At 42.9% G+C, this 23,108-nt stretch overlaps 1 protein-coding gene across 1 annotated transcript; it reads left to right on the plus strand.

Moving 5' to 3' along the window:
• Window positions 1-17,242: 17,242 nt before the first annotated feature.
• Window positions 17,243-23,092, plus strand: LOC148731955 (uncharacterized). Its single transcript, XM_088758704.1, has one exon. It carries the CDS (start codon window positions 17,452-17,454, stop codon window positions 22,723-22,725), a length of 5,274 nt encoding a protein of 1,757 aa, XP_088614830.1. The 5' UTR covers window positions 17,243-17,451; the 3' UTR covers window positions 22,726-23,092.
• The last annotated feature ends 16 nt before the right edge of the window (window positions 23,093-23,108 follow it).

Here is a 23,108-nt window from a genome sequence, read left to right on the forward strand (position 1 = left end):
TCTCTACGTTTTTTGCGCAAATAAATAAGCATGGCGCGTGGAGTTTTTGAGCTTGTAGAGTGGGGGTTTTAGGTGTGGTGTTGAAGAGGCGAGTTGCTTTTAGACTTAGTTTGTGGTTTGATATATCCTGGAAGTGGTACGGGTGCTCGCGAATGGAATTTCCAATATGCAAATATAAAAATGACCTCACTAAGATCAGTAGGACTGATATCGGTACTCTAAGAGAGCAAAGTATAAAAGAGATAGCTACCCAGTGAATGTATTTCCACAAAGCAGAAAAGTAGACGACTTGAAGGCAAAAGAGAGCAGATATTTTTCAAAGCAACAAAGTAGATGATCGATCGATTGATACATAATACATACGAAATCTCGACTCTCGTCCAAAACATCTTACATGAAGTATAGAAGTGTCTAAAGAGAAAGCAAATAAGGTAACAGCAATAAAATCTAAGAAGGAGAGTTAAAAGTTCGAAGGATGCAACCAATGGAGTTCGAACTCCGATCTTGAGATTACTAGTCCAGCGCCCTACCACTGTAACATGAAATTTTATAAGCGATACCAACAAACGCCTGCGCATGCGTGGAATCAGCATGTTTATGTTGTAGTTCGCGAGCCGTTCGATCGTTTGATCGCCGATCTAAATCGCGGATATACTTTTCTTTTCAAACTAGGATGTAAGTGCGCTACCTAGAATGTAAGTACGTTACTCAAACGAACGTATTATTTTTTGTAAATGTTTATTTGCTTGCTCAAGAGCCAGCCAACAACTTTCAGTACTCGATCGATAACCCGTCAAACATAGTGATGCATTCCATGCCAAGGCAAGCTTATTACATTTCTTTGAGTATGTATAATTGACTTCTCAGTTTCAGATAATAAGCTAAGATTCAAATTCATACAAGGTAAACAATGCCATGCCTTCATGCCTTGGTAATTAATGGTAATAATTTGGTAATAATTTCGTAATCATCTATCTTAGATGCTGTTACATGAACAAATTGGTTTGAAATCTGTCCTGAGAGTGTATTGGTAATGAGTTATTTCCATATGGCATGAGAGAGGCTCCCGGCCATGAATTTGCATGAATTGAAAAATTGATGGCAACAGCTGCAATAAATCCATTGCTCTTGTGGATGCATGCAGGTGCCATCAATTGAAAAAGAAAAATTCCTAGTCAAGTTGGAATAAGTACAATGGTGTTGGAACTCGAATGAAAAAAGAAGTTGGAATTGCTTCAGGATTAATGCTGAAAGGGAGTTCCGAAGCGACCCATCCATAGTGGTTTGGTCGATTATATTGTTAAGTGCTTTTTAAATTAGGGAGGGACTTGCAGAGGTTGGTTCAATGTAGCACATGCACCAAAGAACGACCAAAGAAAGGTTTCAGGAGTGTTTTGTGTGATTGAATAACAGATCCTCTTGCCTCAAGTGAGATTCCTTAAACAATTATCTGGTACACCCATGCCCATCCCTGACTCAGTGGAATATCCTGACTCACTGGAATATCCTCATTTGATGAATGAAAAAATTTGCTCACCAAAAAGTTGCTTCCTGTTCTGCCTAGAATTGTTGACTGTGTGAAATAGTGCTAAGAAAGAACAAGAAAGTAAAATTGACTTGTTTTAAGAAATGCTATAGATTTATCCAGCAACCTTTGAAGGAAATAGTGGGTTCATTTACAATAATTGCTAATAAGGGGAAAGGGAGGGTGTTGAAAGTGTGAAATGATAAGAATGAAATGTTCGTTGTTCAGTAATTGAAGAAATTGCCCTGCAAATTGACATAACTGCAAGGCAGTTATGTCGATAATAAGGCAGCCAGCCAGCCAGCCAGCCAGCCAGCCAGCCAGCCTTAAAAAAAAAGATCATTACTTCTATTTTATTTTCCTATATATCTACAAGATATTCCTTTGAGATACGAAACTTTGGAAGGATGTACAGGGAAGAAAGAAAGCTAGATATCAACCAGGGAGCAAGTGGTGGGTGTAACGCCTGCCTGCCTGCCTGCCTGCCTGCTTGCTGTTGGGTCAAACTTTACTTCACTTAATATAATTCGATTGGAAATAAAATGACATTAAAGACAAATAGACATATATACATGAGAAAAGAATAGAGGGAAAATAAAAGATTGTAAAGGTAAAAAAAAAAAGACCTATAAAGAGTTTCTAAGTTTCCAAAGAATTATGTAGAACTGGTTAATTTTGCTATAACTTAGCTGCATTCCAATATCAGGCGCCATATAGCAATCCTTAGTCTCCATACAATCGAAAAGACAACTTTCTCCTTTTTTTTTTATTTTTAAGAGTTTAAAACTGCAACACCTAATTCAAGGCAGTGCAAAAATTTAATAATAGTCAAACTGACTGCGAAGCTGTGCACTATGAGGCACATGTGCGAAACTAAGGGTGAGCGTTGCACCCAGGGGAACCTCGGCAATAGACGCGCAACTCCGGGAAATCACGGGCGACGGAGTGGCATGCGTGAGAGTGAGAGGCTGTGCAAGAGGAAGGGGTGAGCCTTGTACTCACGCCTGCTACTTCCACGAAACACATCACCACGCGGCCAAAACGGATTCCCGGGTGCACTAGATAGTCCCAGGGGAGTTGGAGTAGGCGCGCACCTCCTGCCAAATCACGGGAGCCGTAGTGGCACGCCTGCGAGTGAGAGGCTGTGCACTGTGAGGCACATGTGCTAAAGAAGGCGGTGAGTCTTGTACTTACTCCTGCTACTTCCACCAAACACATGACAACGCGGCCAAAATGGATTCTCGGGTGCACTAGATAGTCCCAGGGGAGTCGGGGAGTAGGCGCGCACCTCCTGCAAATCACGGGCGCCGGAGTGGCACGTGTGAGAGTGGGAGGCTCTCCAAAAGAAGGGGGTGAGCCTTGAACTCACGCCTGCCACTTCCACGAAACACATTACCACGCGGCTAAAATGGATTCCCGCGTGAAGTTGAAAAGTTAGAGTCAAGCCCTGTGTTCACCTTGACAAATCCCAGAATAAATATCTTGTGTCATGACAGAGTGGCTTACCCCCAGTGTTAACCACACAAAAACTACGCTTAGGACCCCTACAATCTCAATGCATGAGGTCTGGATTGATGTGGCTACTTGTTCCAATAGTTGTGGTGCATTGAACAAACATGCATGAAAGGATAGTGCCTCACAATTTGTGGCTCATTTTAATTTGCTGTTATAGGTATTTAATACTTTGGTAAATTAGTCTCTCTAGTCTTGAGAACAGACGGTTACAAGAGATACTAATTTTAATGTATAAGGTTAAAAATTCACTAGCTCCAGAGCATGTATGTAATATGTTTTTACTGCAAGATAAGCATCATAACTAACGAAGTGATTTTCCTGTTCCAAGATATAATACTGTGAAGTATGGCAAGCACAGTGTCAGATATTTAGGCCCACACATATGGGGCAAGATAAGCCAGGAACTACGCAGTAAGACCAGTCTTCAGGCATTTAGGAGAGGGGTGCGTGCTCTCAATGTGCTTGGCTTGCTGGATGGCTCGTGTGGCTGCTGTGCATGCTCATCTTAAAGAGGTGAGTATGCATAGTGGCTTTTGCTGTGTGGCTGCCTGGTGTATTGGGAGTGTGCTCCCCTACCCTCCATTAAATTCGTCTTATTTCAATTTTCTAGACCTTTAACTTTCTAATTTCTGTATATACATTCTATTGCTGCTTATATGATTGTCTGTAACAATTTTATATATCGATGCTTTTTATATGTATTAACGATATTTTGAGAATATATCGTTAATATTTTTTACATATACTCTATTTAATCTTATAATTTTTTATTATACTCATGTTATTCATTTATAGTGTCCACAATTAGCTTTTAGCTAAATACCTTGACACTTCATTAAAGTTTATGTATGTATGTATGTATGTATGTATGTATGTATGGATGTATGGTGTGACTCTGAACTTGTGCCTTTTTAGTTCAACATAAATTATAGCTCTTCTCTTTCTTCCTAATTTTTATGGCCTTGTTTGCCTTGTTTACTGACCTTGTAAACAGCAGTTGATTGGTGAATCTTGCCATCATTAGCCATTCAGAGAGAAACTTTCAATTAGAAATTTAGCTTTGAAAGTGATTCTATTGGTCGGAGTGCTCTGTTATGCCAAGGATCATACATAATTTGCCCAACATATCACACATAGTTGATCACAAACACTTAGGGTATTGAGCGCGGGTATTTCTTTAGTCCGCTCTGTTACTTGCACTTTTGTGCAAGGAACTGGTTTTCAAGAAAAGCCCCTCTATTGAATAGTTTGATAATTGTTTGGATGTACAGGCATTCTGTTCACAACCAAAGACACAGTTTCCTCTCGTGAACTCTAACTGTCAGTTTAGACTGCCTGCAGCACAGGCTTTATAATGGAACACTTAAAGAGAAGCATAATTATATCTTCAAGGTTATTCAGTTGTTAGTAATAACTCTCAGTCATCAGATATTAGTTTTATCATTCAGTTATTTCATGAACCAGGGAAACACAAAAAAATATCAGTTGCTACTTAATTCAAGTAAAGAGGTGATTGCACTAAAACAAGTAATGTTTCAAAGCATTAAACAAAATATAGTGTGACCATGTAGGAGCCCGCTTCTCGAAAGTCCTGGTAAATTAACGGGCCTGAAGCTATATTTTAGAATCAAAATTTAAATAATAGAGAAGCAGTTTCTGGCATCTTAACCAATCCATATTGTTTTTTTAGCTGAAAGTTTTACTGTGTAATTCTAATTGCAACCTTTCAAACTCTCACCTTGAATGAAAACAGAAGAGATTTACAGGCCCGATAAAGTCACCGGAACCCGCTTCGAGAAACGGGCCCCTGGGCCTCTATAGTACATTATGCGGTATGCTCGCGGAATGACGTGAAAAGCCTGTGCCAGTTTGATTTACATTGATTAACTTAGATTATGAAGAAGTCAAGTTCTTTCGTCGGTTTAACTGTCGTCATCATAACATACTCTGACGAAGTCATCTTTTGACCGGAGGACTGCGGGTCATACAAGGTAGTCATGTGATCCCTTGGGTTGTTGAAAATCCTTCCTAAGTGTGTATTCCAGCGACAGCAGAAGATACCGTTAAGGACTTAACGTATTCAGCGCGAAAATGTTTCATGACTGTGCCGTAAAACAAGCGGATTTAAACAGCTGTGGAAAACAGCGAAAATTTCGGAAATATGGAGACTAGCCTGAATGCATAATTAATGTATGGAATTCATGTATGAATGAAGGTATGCGGAATTCTTGCCGATTTTTGCCTTTTCCTCGCCAATTTCTCCAAAGTAATAGTAAATAGAGGCCAGGTGTTTCGGAAACATGCAAATAGCGAATATAATCACAGTGGTTGCTATGGTCCGCACAACCTGTGCGTTTTCTCCCGGTCGCGTCTGGCTAAGGGCTTTGGGAAGCCTTGAATGCTTACCGTGATATTTAGATCGATTTATGGCTAGTCCAATGCGTATGTAGGCGACTAAAGTTATTGTCAATGGAAAGAGATACTGAACCACTACCTTGAAAAATCGAAATGCTATGTGAGCTTTCACAGATGGCCAAGCTACGTAGCACCATCCTACCGGATTGACCTCAGCGAAAATCATTCCAGGTAGAATACAAACCAACGACATTTCCTCCACTTACTTTGAAAGTGATAGGATTAACAATCATCCTGGAACGATCAACAGCTATAGACGTGATGATAAAAATGCTGGAGACATACGAAATTGTAATCAAAGGCCATATCAGTTAGCAAAATGTTCTCGGAGCCTTAAACTTTCCTACAGCGTAACCAAATTACATAGCAAAGTATGTCAGGAGACAGATTAGATCAGACATTGCAAGATTGAAGATGAAGATGTCATGGCAGGTGCGAGAAGACCTCTTACTGGCCACTACTGTGACAACCAAAGCGTTCCCAAACAATCCAAGGACAAAAATGCCCGAGTAAAGCGCTATCTTTACCTCTGATGGGATAAAAACTGGATTGGAGGTTGACGAGGTGTTGGTAACATTCATGGCTTTCTTATTGATATTATTAACTTGTTTCACAAAATTCGTCACTCCACTCACACACTGAAAAAGAAAATAGTTATTTAGTAGGCAATTCGTGTGTCGGTGGTGTTTGTATGCTATCCTGGGTAAGCACATGTTTCAAATAGACGGCACTTCAGCTGACAACGTTGTTTTGAGGATACATGGAGACTGTGTACGGTCAACGATCTTAAGGTTTTACTGTAACTGATTACCAGCAGAAAGATAATAACCTCGCCATTTCCACGAAACGCAATATATTTAACTGTAAACAACGGGAGACAACTAAGCACCAGCTAGCGACTACTCTTAGAACAATCCAACTACACATATGATACACGATCCTCGCAGTAGATAGCGCTATTTAAGCAATAGCGAAAATCAGACCTGAAAAAAATCAGACCTTTTTTTCAGGTCTGATTTTCGCTATTGCTTAAATAGCGCTATCTACTGCGAGGATCGTGTATCATAGGTATCTCATACCGCAGTACAAAATATATGAGCTTGATGTATTTGATTGTATCTCATTTATCACTTTCACGGGTTTATTACGAATCAACTTAACGGCCTGCTCCCAGTTGGCTTGTTATCTCAATTGGTAGAGCGCTGCACTAGTATCGCAGAGGTCAGTGGTTCGAATCCCGTACAGGCCTGATTTTTTTCAGGTCTGATTTTCGCTACTGCTTAAATAGCGCTATCTACTGCGAGGATCGTGTATCATATGTATCTAATACCGCAGTACAAAATATATGAGCTTCATGTATTTCATTGTATCTCATTTATCACTTTCACGGGTTTCTTACGAATCAACTTAACGGCCTGCTCCCAGTTGGCTTGTTATCTCAATTGGTAGAGCGCTGCAATAGTATCGCAGAGGTCAGTGGTTCGAATCCCGTACAGGCCTGATTTTTTTTAGGTCTGATTTTCGCTACTGCTTAAATAGCGCTATCTACTGCGAGGATCGTGTATCATATGTATCTAATACCGCAGTACAAAATATATGAGCTTCATGTATTTCATTGTATCTCATTTATCACTTTCACGGGTTTATTACGAATCAACTTAACGGCCTGCTCCCAGTTGGCTTGTTATCTCAATTGGTAGAGCGCTGCACTAGTATCGCAGAGGTCAGTGGTTCGAATCCCGTACAGGCCTGATTTTTTTCAGGTCTGATTTTCGCTATTGCTTAAATAGCGCTATCTACTGCGAGGATCGTGTATCATATGTATCTAATACCGCAGTACAAAATATATGAGCTTCATGTATTTCATTGTATCTCAATCCAACTACAATTAACTATGTACTTCTCTACGCCTATATGACCACAGGCAAGATACTTTCCTTCTCTTTGACGAAATCTCCTGAAGACTTCCTTCACAGTATTGCACTCCACGGAAAACAACTCTGGACCACACCGAAGAGTGTCAGTATCACATCCGAACGGGAAAATCCCTCCACTCATCACTTGTCACACAATATCACTTGGAGATCACAATTAGGGAACGAAGTCCCAAATCACAACAACTAACCTGACTAGCGAGCCGCATCTATAAGTATCCGAAGAGAGTCTAGAAGTATCCAGAGGTAACTTCCAGAAAATTATTGAAACAACACATTGCGTGACATTGACTTTCGCGATTCGAACTTTCCAGACAATTCTGATCGGACGTAAAGTCAGCAGAGTGACAATAACTCTCAAAAAAGAAACGACAACTCTGAGTTTAAATTTACAAGACATGTTTCCACATTCTCATGTCATCTTCAGTTGCAAATGAGCTTTTAACGGGTGTACATTTGAATTTATATTACGGTACGTTACAAATTACGTGTCAGGGCTTACGTTACAATTTGAATATTAAGAGGCTGTCTGTCTTATTTCCACCCGGTCAATTTCGCGTCAAAAATAATTTTGCCTGAAACTCTGTCAACAGAAAGACTTTACTTAGGAAAGAACTAAACTAGGTTTGGTTTGATTCGAAATAATTTTCTGACTGCGTTAGGGGCCACAGTTATTTCCCAGTCCATAGGGACCGTGGCAACGTCTCGAAAATTGAAAAATAGACATATATTTTGTAACATCGTAAAATACTTGATTCGCATAGTTAAACCACAGAATTTGTATCAGATTGCTTAAAAACCTTTCTAGTTTGCCAAGAAAGTTAGAATTTTCCCTCTCCATATATCTGAAAAGGCGAATTTTAGCATATTCTGACCGCTATAAATCGCCATCGGCCGATGGCCGTAAATAACCTTGATTTAGACGTTAAGTTTTGGGATTTGGGACCTGGTTGACAACTCTATCCTACACCGCCGTTAAGTTTAAACCTTTATAGGCCAAAAAATGCAAAAACCCCCGTACGTTTTCAATTTTTCAAAAGTTATGACCGTTTGAATCAGCACATGAACAAACATTCGCGATTTCATCACCTACACCAAAATCGAACTACTGGAGTAGATTTCGTCATAAATACAACTTACCCGCTCTGCAGCCCGGCTTCATGGCTAACTTCAGTAATTTTGTAATAACCAAATTGCTGAAATCCATGACAAGCTCAACAAATTGCTAGGTATTGCCTTTGAAAAGTAGGCTCCATCCATCGTGATTCGACCGTGGTATCAAAACAAATGGTCGGAATTATGGCCACATTTCGCAGTTAATTACACATTTAATATCGCTTCCGAGGTGCACTTTTCCAGAATCAGAATATGAACTCTCCATGTCTGGAAGCTGAGGGGGAAATGAAGATTTTAGGCGGATGAAGTGAAGAAAAATCGCTTAAATTTATATCACGTCGATCCAGTTCGATGTTGTACTGTTCTCACAAAGGTCCGCACAAAAGAGAAGACCGCTGATAGCTTGTGCCGTACGCTGTGTCGTATGATTTTGTTCTATCCCAATTTACACCTCAATGTAATATCTGGGGAGAATATTGTGGCTGAAAAGAATAAATGCTTTCAAGCTGGAGTGTGATATGATACCATTAATAAATTAATTTCAAATGTCCTGAGCTTGCTTCTCTCGGTTCCGCGTCGATTGTGTCCACAGACCAGCAACTTGTCAATAGCCGGAGAAATCGGCTACAAACGTGATAAAAATTTTGACACATACTTGGTATGAACAGATCAGTGTTATAAGTGTTGCTTCTGGTAAATTTTCAATCGTTTTTATAAAAAAAAATTCACTGATTGCGACAAGCTGAACACACTTATCCCTGTTTCGTTAGAAATGATTTTGACACGAAGAGCAAGACTCAGTACGATGCCTGTATCGTGTATCAGACACTGCTTGACAGGTCGTCAAACTAGGTACTATCTTTCACTGATTTAGTCCTGAATTCTAAGTGAATAATTAAAGCACGACAAAATTTAATGTCACAGATATCATAAGCTTTGAGTATTACACTATGTCAACGCCGTTAGAACTTGATATCGGAACTAAAGGAAGTTTGTACCTGTAGACAATATTCTACACTTTCAGCAACTGTATAGGACATTGTTTAAATAAGTCTACTGTGAAACACACTGACAATCCTTAATCACCTCGGACAGTTTGTCTACGAGGATCTGCTTTTTGTCTCTCAGTTTTACAGGGATCTCAAAATGACTACAGATGGCTTGCAACAAAACCACATTGAATTTCTGAAGTGTGTTACTGTGGTAACGTTCACAGAAGTCATACGTGTCGTTGCAGACTGGATGCGAGACTTTGATCTCTTTGTTAACTTTTTCTACCAGATCTTCTCTCTCGGAATTCTCCTGGATGCATTGGACATCTTCCTGCTCGTCCAGGGATATCCCGATCACACCCTGATCCTTGCGTCGCATTGCTGCTAGCCGGGAGAAAAAGCTCTGAACTTGGCTCTTTGTCAGCCACTGTTCTCTAGTGAACAAACGTGCATTTGATTCATTTTTCGCATTTCGCATGTCCACTGCAACTTGGGCGGGGTCTGCCTTTCGTCCAGTTCTTTCTCCAAGTGTAAACCGTGCCGTTAGGTATTTTTTTACATTCTCTGAAAATCTAACACTGCCCCTCGGTTTGCTTACGGTCCATCCTGTTCGTAGAGGCGAGAGGGGCGAAGTATCCCCAGGAGAGGTGAGTGGTATACTGGAATCCGACGAACAGCTCGAACACTCGATACCAGCGGTATCAATTGACGAGAACTTAAGGGCCCAGTCCCTTTTGACTGCATCATACTGGCTTAACCTGCTGACTGTATGCTTTCCAACGTCCAGGTGGAGCTCTAGTTGCGAAAACGTTTCGAACACTTCAACACACCCAAGCACAGAGCATTCAAACAATGGCGTTGTACTCTCTGTTTCCTTGCTGTCCTTTGAACGACGCTTGACCACACGCTTTTCAGGAGGATCATAAAACCCTTGAGATTCTATGGTTTGAAGGGACGTTTCACCTTGGTGCTTGATATAAATCACGTCACATGGGATGTACTTCCCTTTACCGATGCCATAACATTTCCAAACTCTCAGGCCAGTATCTCCATATTCGAAGTTGTGGAAGCTACTGAAATGCTCAATCTTATTTATACAGAGAGTATTCTTTGATTCGTCGACTATACTAACTGCAGCGGTTGTTCCCTTCACTGGGTGTTGCGTCAATCCATCTCTCATGTCAACGGCAGTTAGAACATCGTGCCCTTCGTTGCAGTAAGCGCGAATAGAGGACTTCATTGGGCAGAGGATACGATCGTAAATGTCTTTACCAGACTGCGGCTCCGAGTAGTGATAACTATGAACCTCAACCCCAACTTCTTTTGCGACATCTCTCACAGCGGTTACTAGGGAGCTGTTATGGTAGCAACCGGCTTCATCTGACCTCAGATGAACTTATTGCGGCAAAGGATTCTTAACTTTCAGCTGCTTTGGAAGATCTTCGAGAATTGACGTAACTGCATACCAGTCCTGAGTACACTGATCAAAGAGGTAAGCGTACGAGATGACTTCCGTCGTGTTAGACTGGCTTCGAGATACAACGCTACTAATGTGCCAACTTAACCCTCTTTTTCCGTACCAGTCACTTTGCTTCTCTCTATAGCGCAGCTGCAGAAACTTCATGGCCCAATCTATAACAAGAAGATAAGAAGTCTGGTCAAGCTTTGCGATGATATCTTGCTTTGCACATTCCTGATTCACGGACCTCATAATGTGAGCTTTCCACTGAACGATAGCCTCCGAAGATTTCTGGATATCGTACAACAAGTCATTTTTTTGGTCCTCGCTGTAAAAAACTAAGGTTTTGTTATCCTTAACAATCTGTTGCATCTTCTGCAAAACGGAAGTAACTTCGTCGCATTGAGAGCAGAGAAGCATGTGTTGATGTGAGCATTGTTCCTGGAAATCTGGATCGTTTGGATCGCTGAGACCAAACTTACGACAGTGGTCGGGACATTCGCTCTCATCTTCCTGACAGTGACTCTGAAACTGGATTTTTAGGTACCTCTTACCCTCGCTGAGGGCTCTTCGCAGTTCGTCTGCCGCGTTCTTTGCGAGTCCAATCTGATCAAGCTCGTCCACTATTCAGAGGAGTTGCGCGAACCCCGCCGACCCATCAGCTGCTGTGTTATCCAAGCCGCTGAGGGACTTCTGTTGAGAGGCTTCCCTTACCTCGAGGATGCGAAATAGGGTTGAACGGCTCAGTGGTTCAAACTACTCTTCTTCGCAGAACTGAAGGTACTGCTTGACCATTGTTGACCTTGTGACTTTACGATTGACATTTGGCATTGTGATCTTCTTCCCACTGCTGAGCCTGAGTTTCCTCGTACTAAATGACACGTCTTGATAAAAGTAGGGGCGGTTCGCGAACTCTAAGAAATGGTCAAGCTTTATTGCTGGCAGTCGAACTCGATCACATGGCGACTTTTCGACCATAGAACCTGGACCACATTCTCTTGCATTAGCTCTAGCGCATCTAATTTGCCACTCGCTTAACTTTGCGTATGGCTCGTGGATTTCCTGAAGCGTCTTCACTGGATATCGATACGCATACAGGCTAAGAATTTGGGTCCTCAACATAATCGTCATGGCGTTGCTGTAGGCCTGCATCAACGGCACAAGGTCCATGTGGCTGGTCCCTTTATCGGGTGTGAAACAGGCCTGAAATAGCTCTTGTCCAGCCTTCGGCGCTATGACGTCACAAACGAGAGTACAAGCTTCCGTAGACTTGTCGATGCAAATCTCTTTGTCGTGTTCTTTTGCCTCCTCCCAGGTACTTTTCAGCTGAGAGGTCAAGGGACTGACGCGGCCACCACCGGTTGCTGGTGGGTTCAGTTTCTGCATGGCATCTGTAAACGCCGACATTGTAAACTCGCTGGTACTTTCAGCTGCCTCGTCGTCTCCAGAGCTCTGGCTGTCGGTCCCAGATCTGCATCCCAGTCCAATCAGAGGTAAAGGCATTCGCTTTCGGTCGAGGCGGTGTCGCGGCAGGCGTTGATGTGAACGTTGCAAGATTTATAGCTGCCATTCGTTTGGCGAGTCTTGGAGTTGACAAAATCAAACAAAAATTAAAAGTCCTCCCGCCATGTGATTAACTGCATAGTGTGTCCACCACTGAAATTTTTGAGCGCATTGTTGCGAAGGTAGAATTTAGTTCATCTTCGTCAGCAATACACGCAAAAAATTTCCGTTCTGTTCACAATCAGCATCACCGCGTGCAATTGTATGGTACATTATCAGCCATTTTCTCTTTTAAAGTCGTCCAATTTAAAGCCAAAACGCTGTTTGTCATTTTTTCGAAAATTTATTCCCATTTTGGCCATGCACCAGTAAACATAATTTGCTTACTGCATCAGCAATGTTGCGCGAAATATTTTAGTGTGTGGCTACGCCGAGGAAAACAATTTTGCTTGCATGCAACATTTCCATTGAACATTTGTCCTTGAAAGTTCTCTAGGTGTCAATGCATATCATGGTCTGCTTTATTTATAGGATCAGGTAGCGTTATATCACCCATAAGGTTCGCCCTTTTGCTGGTTACTCTTTACGGGACGTTGCCCTTGCAACAACGTCATGTTCTCCGCGAGTTTGATCTTGTGCAGCTTGTAACAAGATACACAGATTACTGAAAAGCACGAAATACAACAATAATGCAAAACGATAATAAGTAGAGTAATACTTATAGATAACAAATAAAAACAGTTGCACTATTATCACGTGACCCCTGGGTACTCTCTTAAATTTCCAATAGGGGTTGTGCTGCAAAGGTTGTTAAACTCGACTCTAGGGATAAAAGGACGAAAATCAATGCCTCCTGGTTTCTATATCAATGACGTAAAAGGGCTTTGTGTAAATGTATAAACGTAAAAAACAGAAGGAATATTATCTTGCAAAAGCGTAAACATTGGTGTCAAATAACTCTCCAAGTTTATTTATCTGGTATCTCGCCTTGCGTGTATGACATAAAAAATGATTTTGTAAACATGTAGATGTTGAGAGATAAGGTAGGGCAGAAAAACCCAATGCAATACGCATTTTTCAGTACAGTTGCTGTTTCCCGATTATAAACATAAAAGACTAACGTCACAATTTTGTAGTGTTGGAAACTTTGGTTGTAGATTTCAAGTTTGCTTCAGCGCATTGTTACAAGTCGAAGTGTGATTTAAGTTATCAAGTTGCACTGGCTGCAACATGGCCTCCATGTGGAATGACGGTACGTATCTTGCGACGAAATCACAGAAGCTGTTTTGTTTTATACTCACTTGCGTGCGAGCTTTGGCCCAGATGTTAATCAAATCCAAAATACTGAGTTCTGACATTTAATGCACCTCAATATATGTGTAGATCTTATCTTAATTTAAACCGTGGTCCACATTTCAGGACAATACCTTATTGGTAAGCCATAATTTACATAATCATACTTACGAGAACCTTTTGGAACGAGTTCTGAAAAGATAGGATTAATTTCCCTTGACATGTCAAGATGAACTGCATTTCTAGTATTTAGCTGCTTTTTCCGGCCGTTGTGCAGCGGGTACTGGGAAGTGCGACGTGGTCGCCAGTTTTTACCCATGTTTCCTCTATGCTTTTCGCAGATCCAAAGTTTTTGAAGTTGATCGGGGGAAAGGTCGTGTGGCAACCCTGACCAGTTAATGATAACCTCATATTCTTGTACCTTTCCTCTAAGCTGACCTAAGTGACATGCTTGTAGATGATCACTGATGTCACCTCTACATTCTGAGAGCTTTATCAATCTCGCTGAAGACTCACTACAGACTGAAGCCTTTCTGATTTCGAAAAAGCACTTGCATGCCATGCTACACTTGCAGGCTATCCAGAAAAATAAAAGGCCAGTGGGTTCACCGACAATGGTCAATGCGGACCTCTGTGAAAACAGAACCACGGCTGTGCTCGATAGTGCGATCGTTCAGCCTTAAATTCCAAATTTTAGCCCCCAAACTGCGACAAATAGACTTGTGGAGTTCTCTGACTGATTCTTGAAGAGAATGCAGCAGTGATCCAAAGTTTTAACAGGACATTAAGCGCGAAACATGGCTTTAGTTTTCGAGTTTAGTTCTCAACAACCAGTTAAAGGAGAGTGTCGATACACGCCGACCGCTGAAGTTTAGAGTTATTTGCTGAAGTTATCATTAAGTTCACCAGTTTGGGGAGTGAGGAACATCTGAAATCTCACATAAAGCCAAGGTGCGCCGAAGGTAAGCTGTATTTATGACGAAATCTGTTCCAGTGGTTCGATTTTAGTGTAGGTGAAAAAATCGCGAATGCTCGTACATGTGCTGATTCAAACGGTCACAACTTTTGAAAAACCGAAAACGTACAGGGGTTTTTGCATTTTTTTGCCTATAAAGGTCTAAACTTAACGGCTGTGTAGGATAGAGTTGTCAACCAGGTCCCAAATCCCAAAACTGAACGTCTAAATCAAGGTTATTTTCGGCCATCGTCCGATGGAGATTTATAGGGGTCAGAATATGCTAAAATTTGCCTTTTCAGATATATTGAGAGGGCAAATTCTAACTTTCTTGGAAAAGTAGAAAGGTTTTTAAGCAATCTGATATAAATTCGGTGGCTTAACTATGCGAATCAAATATTTTACAAAGTTACAAAATATGCCTATTTTTTCAATTTTCGAGACGTTGCGATGGTCCTGACTGGGAAACAATTATGGCCTCTAACGCAGTCAGAAAATTATTTCGAAACAAACCAAACCTAATTTAGTTCTTTCCTAAGTAAAGTCTTTCTGTTGACAGAGTTTCAGGCAAAATTATTTTTGACACAAATTGACCGGGTGGAAATAAGAGAGACAGCCTCTACGCGAAAAATGTAACTAGCGCGCGTTTGACTAGATAAAAAAAAAATAATAATAATAATATTGATAAAATAAAAGACCAAGGAACAACATAATTAAAAGGAAAGAGACAATTCTAAATGCTTCAATTGCGAATTAAGAATGGATTTTTCCCACTTAATATGCTACGCCTCTTTGATCTTAATTTGGTATTTTGAAGCGGCAGAATCTAAGATCGTGAAACGTTCAATATCACAAGAGTTAAGACAGGCCCTTGATGATTGCAGGTGCCTGTAAATATGCGAAGTTTTGTCCGGTAAGAGGTGCTCACGAACACGTGTACAAATGTGATAACGATAATACATTAATGATAACGATCCTACATTACAAAGGGAGGGTAAATTACAACGTTTGTTTAGAGCGCTTAAAAATAAGGGACACTTAGACAAAGATACCTATGAGAGAATCTATCCAGTTGGTTCTCAACCAACCAGGTTTTATGGGCTACCTAAAGAGTAGCCTAATGAAACACCTCCTTTTCGACCCGTAGTATCTTCAATAGGTACCTACAATTACAATTTATCTAAGTTCCTTTGTAATCTTCTAGAGCCACATGTCCCGCGTGAATACAATGTCCGCGAAACGTTTTCTTTTGTACATGAAATCAACCAGATATCAACCTCGGGGAAGTTCATGGTATCTTTCGGTGTTGAGAGTTTGAATGCATTGATCTGGCGATCAGATACATTTATCAAGGTAACCCTGGTCTTAAGATAAACGCCGCTGACCTAAAAACGCTTTTTACCTTCGCAACAGCTGAGACTGCTTTCTTGTTTATAATTAAGGGTGTGTTTTATGATCAAATAGATGGGGTTGCCATAGGGTCCCCACTTGCTCCAGTACTTGCAAACCTCTTTGTGGGACATCATGAAAAAAACTGGCTAGATAACTATTCATCCTCTGAAGTTCTGTTCTACAGACGCTATGTTGATGACACCTTTTGTTTGTTCAATAGCGAGGAGAAAGCGCTCGTGTTCTTTGATTATAACAACGCCATGCACCCTAGTATTCGTTTCACAATGGAAAGGGAAATTGATAAGAAATTATCGTTTCTAGACATATTGTTAGACAACAGTCATACATCCATCGTCACTAGTGTATATCGCAAGAAGAAGTTTACTGGTCTTACTATTTATTTCAGCTTCGCCCTTTTGATTTACAAATTAGGTTTAGTCAGAACATTGATTGACAGAGTATGTAAGATCAATAATTCCTGGGTTGGTTTTCATCTGGATGTCAAGAAACTCATTTTCCCCAAACGCAGCCCCAAAAAGTTTCTTTAGAAACTATCAGCCTTTATTCGAACTTCAAGTTTTCTTGCTACGAAAAAATTGTTTTCTATCTTGGGTCATAGACAAGATCATTTACAGGTATCTAACTAAAAAAAATAATCCTTCTCCTACTGGGCAGAACGCCTCTTCTAACTCTGGTAAACCTTCTTCGCACTATTATAAACTTCCCTATGTTGGTCGGTTTTCAAACATCGCTCAGACTAAGTTAAGACAACTACTCAAACGTTATTGTAGAGCTGATTTAGATGTTAAGGTAGTCTTCAGTACGGTTAAACTCAGAAACATGTTCAGTGTGAAAGATACAGTACCGCTTGGTCTACGTTCGCGTGTCGTTTTTAAATTTTCGTGTGCTGGCTGTAATGTCAGTTATATTGGTGAGACCACTCGCCACATTTGTACACGAGTTCTTAAGCACCTCTTGTCGGACAAAACTTCGCATATTTACAAGCACCTACAAACATCAAGGGCCTCTCTTGACTCTTATGATACTGAATGTTTCACGATCTTAGATTCTGCCGCTTCAAAAGACCAAATTAAGATCAAAGAGGCAGTGGAAAAAACCCATTCTTAATCGGCAATTGAAAAGTGACGTCAGCCTTGTAACCTCGCAACGCAAAACCAAGGGTGGTCTTTAGGATATTGTGGGTTTGTAAAGAAATAGGCTAAGATCGACGCGATACGAAGCGTGTGACGACTAGAATAAAGATAGGAAAAGAAAACTACGCGAGTGACTAGTGTTGCTATACTGGGATTTCCAACACTAACTGGCACCTCCGACGGGACTGAGATCGAGACATGGAACTGGAGGCACTTCAGAAGAATTTGGACGCAAAACTCAAGCTTTTGGCGTACAAGCAAGAAAAGGGAAAGGGCATTGTGGACAAGGCAAACGCGACAACTATTGGGAGACACCGTGACGCGTTGGTGTGTTTAGCAAAAGAAGCGGACGAGATCAAATTAAAGATCGAAGAGAAGAAGATTGCAAAGGGTGAGCAAATGGACGAGGTATGTGCATGGAGCAATGAAATAGACAAAGTTATTGAGGGTGTAGACGCGGAGATCGAATACCTTGGGAAGTGTTTGGGGGAGGTGAAGAAAAAATCGCAAATGGCCGAAAAAGAAAGCGAGAAAGCGACAATCGCGAAGGAGAGAGAGGAGCAACTCGCGTTTGAAAAAGCACAATGGGAAATGAAGCTTGATTACGAAAAAAAATCAGAAGAATTAGGTAGCAAAAAAGGGAAAGGGTTATCAGGCGATTCCGGAATGCACGCAAAGTTGCCAAAGCTATCAATAACGAAGTTTGATGGGTCCTTCGAACAATGGCTCTCTTTTTGGAACAAATTTTCCGCGGAAATAGACGCGACAGATCTGTCAGCAGTGACAAAGTTCGCTTATCTAAAGGAACTCCTTGTTACAAAGGTACGAGCGGACATAGATGGACTCCCGTTCAATCTTGAGGGGTACGAAAGGGCGAAGGCCATCCTAAAATCGGAGTACGGGAAAACGTCAGAAATTGTAAATGCATATGTAAACAACATCATGGGTTTGCCTACCATCACAAGCGCCAGTCCAAAAGAAATTAATGAGTTTTACAAAAAGCTTCTGTTCAATGTACAAAGCTTAGAGACGCTCGGGAAGTTACGTGAAGTCTCCGGAAATGTGAGGGCGGTGTTAGACAAACTGAAAGGAATAAAGGGAGACTTAGTCCGGGGACACGAAGATTGGCGAGACTGGGACTTCGCTAAACTGATTCAGGCAATTAAAAGTTGGAGAGACATAAATTCAGAAGGAGAAGAAAGCGATGGTGCGAGTGTGTCCAAGAAGAAGAATGATCGCAACGACTGGAATGCCCGCGTTCCGCCGCCACGCGGAAGGTCTTATCAGGTCCAACAACAAGCAAATGGAAGACAGATGCGCGGATGCGTCTATTGCGATGACCCGAACCACACATCCGCTAATTGCACCAAAGTTGTCGCGGTCGGAGACCGCAAACGAATTCTGAGCCAAAAACAGTTGTGTTTTAATTGTACAAGTGACAAACACAGAGCAGACAGCTGTAGAAGCCGCGGGTGTCATAACTGTCAACGCCGACATCACACGTCAATATGTGATCACCCACCAAGCGGTCACACAACGAGGGGAAGATTTATGACGGCACAAAACAAAGGAACAGAGAGAGTCGTGTATCCCGTTGTTGTCGTAGAAGTAAATGGAATCAAATGCCGCGCACTCCTAGACACTGGGGCAGGCAGCTCATACGCGTCGTCAGCTATCCTTGAACACCTGGGAAACAAACCACTACGAGAAGAATTCAAGCGCATAGAGATGATGCTTGGGTCAACAAACAAGGTCATCGGAGTTCATAGCGTGACGATTGGCAGCCTTGATGGAAAATTTCGATTGGAAACGGAAGTCACCAGAGTGGACCGTAGTACATTGCTATCACTTGACAACCCAGGATATGCTGAGATACTGGAGAAATATCCCTACTTGGATGGGGTATACATGGACGACAGAGACGAGAAGCCTGAGCTACCAGTCCACATTATCCTGGGTGCGAGCGAGTACGCGAAAATAAAGACAGAAACCATACCAAAGATCGGACGTCCCGGCGAACCTGTTGCAGAGCTAACAAAGTTCGGATGGACAATTATGTCACCAGGTAAAGAAGTTGACCTCTCTAATATGTTCTTGACCCAGACGACAGCGGCAGATTACGAACAACTATGCAAATTAGATGTTCTAGGATTGCGTGACACACCAGGCGGAGATCAAGCAGATGTTTATGAAGAATTCAAGGAACAATTAATACGAGGGCCAGAGGGGTGGTACGAGACGGGGCTACCCTGGAGGGGAAACCACCCTCCACTGCCCAACCACAGAGCGGGAAGTTTGAAGCGATTGGAAAGTACCATTCGGAAACTGGAGAAGAACGGAATACTCCAGAAGTATGACGCCATAATTAAAGACCAGCTTAACGAGGGAATAGTGGAGCGAGTGTCAGGCCCACCAGTGGGAAAGGAGTTCTATATTCCACATAAAGCAGTGGTGAGAGAAGCTGCAGAGAGTACCAAACTTCGAATCGTGTACGACGCCTCTGCCCGAGCTTCAGAGAAGGCTCCTTCTCTCAACGAGTGCCTTCACGCGGGACCTCCGTTGCAGAACAAGCTTTGGGCTGTTCTTGTCCGTGCACGTTTCCACCCAGTCGCGTTAACAGGTGATATCAAGCAAGCGTTCTTACAAGTACGAATACGGGAAGAAGACAGGGATGCCATGAGATTCCACTGGATCACGGACTTGCAATCCAGGCGAGTGGAAATACTGAGATTCACGAGAGCTCTGTTTGGTTTGGCCCCATCGCCCTTTCTTCTTGGGGGAGTTATCAAACGACACCTGGAAGCCTGTCGCACCGAGAATCCGGACCTGGTGAGGGAAATAGAGAAGAGTCAATACGTCGATGACCTTATTAGCGGGGGACCCACCGTAAAAGCTGCCCTTGAAGTCAAAGCAGGCGTTACCCATGTCTTTAACCAAGCCTCATTCAAGCTGCACAAGTGGCATTCAAATGTTCCGGCAGTGGAGTCCCCTGGTGAGTCTCTTAGCGAAGATACTACATTCGCGAAAGAACAGTTGGGTGCACCTCAAGAAGGAGGGGGATCTATTCTCGGGCTTCCATGGAACAAGCGACAAGATACCATTGAAATAAATTTCCCAACTGACCGCACCCAAGTGACAAAGAGAGGGATACTAGCGAAGATAGCAAGAGTGTATGACCCGTTAGGGCTCGCAGCGCCTATGACATTGAGTGGAAAACTACTGTACCGAGACGCATGTGATTTGAAAGTCGGATGGGATGCTCAACTTCCTGGTCAACTGGGAACCAAGTGGTCAAGATGGGAAGCACAGCTACCAGTGAGCATTTCCGTACCCAGAGCCATACCTCAACACTTTGAAGAGATCAGCAACATTGAGCTACATTGTTTCGGCGACGCAAGCGGACAAGGCGTTTCTGCGGCAGTGTACGGTGTCATATCTCAACCATCCGGTGATAGTGTTGGGCTGATAGCAGCCAAAGCTAGACTGGCGAAGCAAGGCCTCACCGTCCCCCGCCTCGAGTTGGTCTCAGGTCACATGGCGACCAATCTCATTGTGAACGTTAAGGAAGCATTAGAGGGTTTCCCAGTTGGAAATATGTTTTGCTGGTTGGACAGCAGCGTTGCGTTACATTGGATCAAGGGAGCAGGGAGTTACAAGCAGTTCGTAAGCAATCGAGTGCAGAAAATCCAGCAACACCCAGAAGTAAACTGGCGTCATGTGGGTACAAAGGACAACCCAGCTGACCTTGGCAGTCGGAGCGGAAGCGTGGAAAATGAAGAACTATGGTGGAGAGGGCCTGAGTGGCTACTAGACCGAGAGCGATGGCCAGCCGATATTAAGACAACGGCCACACCAGACAGTCAGGCGGAAGCAAAAGTGATACGGGAAGTATTCGCTGTAGCACAAGCTAAGACAGACATCCTAGACGCCTTGCTGATCAAGTTCAACTTATGGAAAACCCTAAGGGTTTGTGCGTGGGTGACTCGATTCATACATAACCTACGGAGCGAAAAGACGAGAAGATCTAAGGGACCACTCACGACAGAGGAGATCGAGATGCAGCGACACCTGTGGCTAAAGCGAGCACAGGTGAATTTCAAGAGAGACGAGCGGTTCGAAGATCATCGTGTTCAGCTGAACCTACAAGAAAACGCAGACGGGTTACTGGAATGCCGAGGGCGGATTCAGGGAGACTATCCCATTTACTTGCCTGAGTCTCATCCGTTCGCGGAGAAGATGGTTGCAGACGCACATATCAGGACACTCCACGGGGGAGTGAGCCTCACAATGGCAAAGATTCGTGAAAGGTACTGGGTTCCCAGGTTGCGTCGCCTTGCAAAAAGAGTCGTTAAAGCTTGTAACGGCTGCAAGCGGTTCCGCGCCACAGCGTTCGCGGCTCCGCCACCAGGACAGCTACCAAGGGATCGTACCGAAGGAGAAAATGCGTTCCAAGTAGTCGGAGTGGATTTCGCAGGACCACTGAAGTATAGAAAGGGGAGGAATCATGAAGGCAAAGCTTACATAACGCTTTACGCCTGTAGCCTGACCAGAGGTATTTACCTTGAGCTACTACCCAGCCTAGAAACGGGAGAATTCCTTCGATGCCTGAAACGGTTTATCGCCCGACGTGGGCGGCCAGAAAAGATTTACTCAGACAACGGAAGTACCTTCGTGGCAGCAGCTAAGTGGCTGAAACAAGTGATGACTGACGAACGCCTCAACGAATTCCTCTCCCGTCAAGAAATCAAGTGGCAATTCAACCTGAGCAGAGCACCCTGGTGGGGAGGGCAGTTCGAGAGAATGGTTGGATTGGTGAAGAGAAGTCTACAGAAGACCATTGGAAACGGGTTCCTAACGTGGACCGAGTTAGAGGAGGTTATACTAGACGTAGAGGTTGCAGTCAACAACCGACCTTTAAGTTACGTGGAGGACGATGTGCAGCTACCGATCTTGACCCCCCACTCCCTGTTGTTTGGTCAACCAAATGCACTACTCGAGTTGGAACCGCACCGCATAGAAGACGGTGAATTACGCAAGCGAGCAAAGTATCTCAGACGATGCAAGGAGGCCGTCTGGAAACGATGGACGGGGGAGTACGTAAAGGGGCTGCGCGAACGCCATCGTCTAAAGAATCCTGGAAAGCCAGACAATCCTAGTGTGGGCGAGGTCGTGCTGATCAAGTCGGACGACAAGAATCGCGGGAAATGGAAGGTCGGGATCGTCACGGAACTAATCAAAGGGCTTGATGGTGTTGTCCGGGGAGCAAAGTTGCGCACAGGGACCTCACATCTAGAGCGAGCAGTACAGCAGCTGTATCCGTTAGAACTGTCATGTGATCGACCGGGAGACGGCGACAGACCTCCAACGACCGAGTTGCGCATTGAAGCGCCAGCGTTCAGGCCTTCCCGTGATGCAGCCGTCGCAGCAAGATTACGTATGGAGGATCTTGCTCACGATGAGGAAGGGGATTGAACTTTGAACGAAACCGAAACAGATTGGATGACAACAGCGGATCGGATGCTTGAACATTCTACTTATGAACTGAACATCTGCCACTATGGTTACTGATTGATCAATGATTAGTGTGATTAGGAAATCGATTGAGAATTCTAGATGATAGATTCGTTCATAAAATTTAAGCGATAAGGTTCATTTCTCGACAGACATTTGCTCTCCGAGACAAATGGGGGGAGGGTGTCGGAAAAGTGACGTCAGCCTTGTAACCTCGCAACGCAAAACCAAGGGTGGTCTTTAGGATATTGTGGGTTTGTAAAGAAATAGGCTAAGATCGACGCGATACGAAGCGTGTGACGACTAGAATAAAGATAGGAAAAGAAAACTACGCGAGTGACTAG

The sequence above is a fragment of the Stylophora pistillata genome, chromosome 4 (genome assembly GCF_964205215.1).
Source record: "Stylophora pistillata chromosome 4, jaStyPist1.2, whole genome shotgun sequence".
Lineage (NCBI taxonomy): Eukaryota > Metazoa > Cnidaria > Anthozoa > Scleractinia > Pocilloporidae > Stylophora > Stylophora pistillata.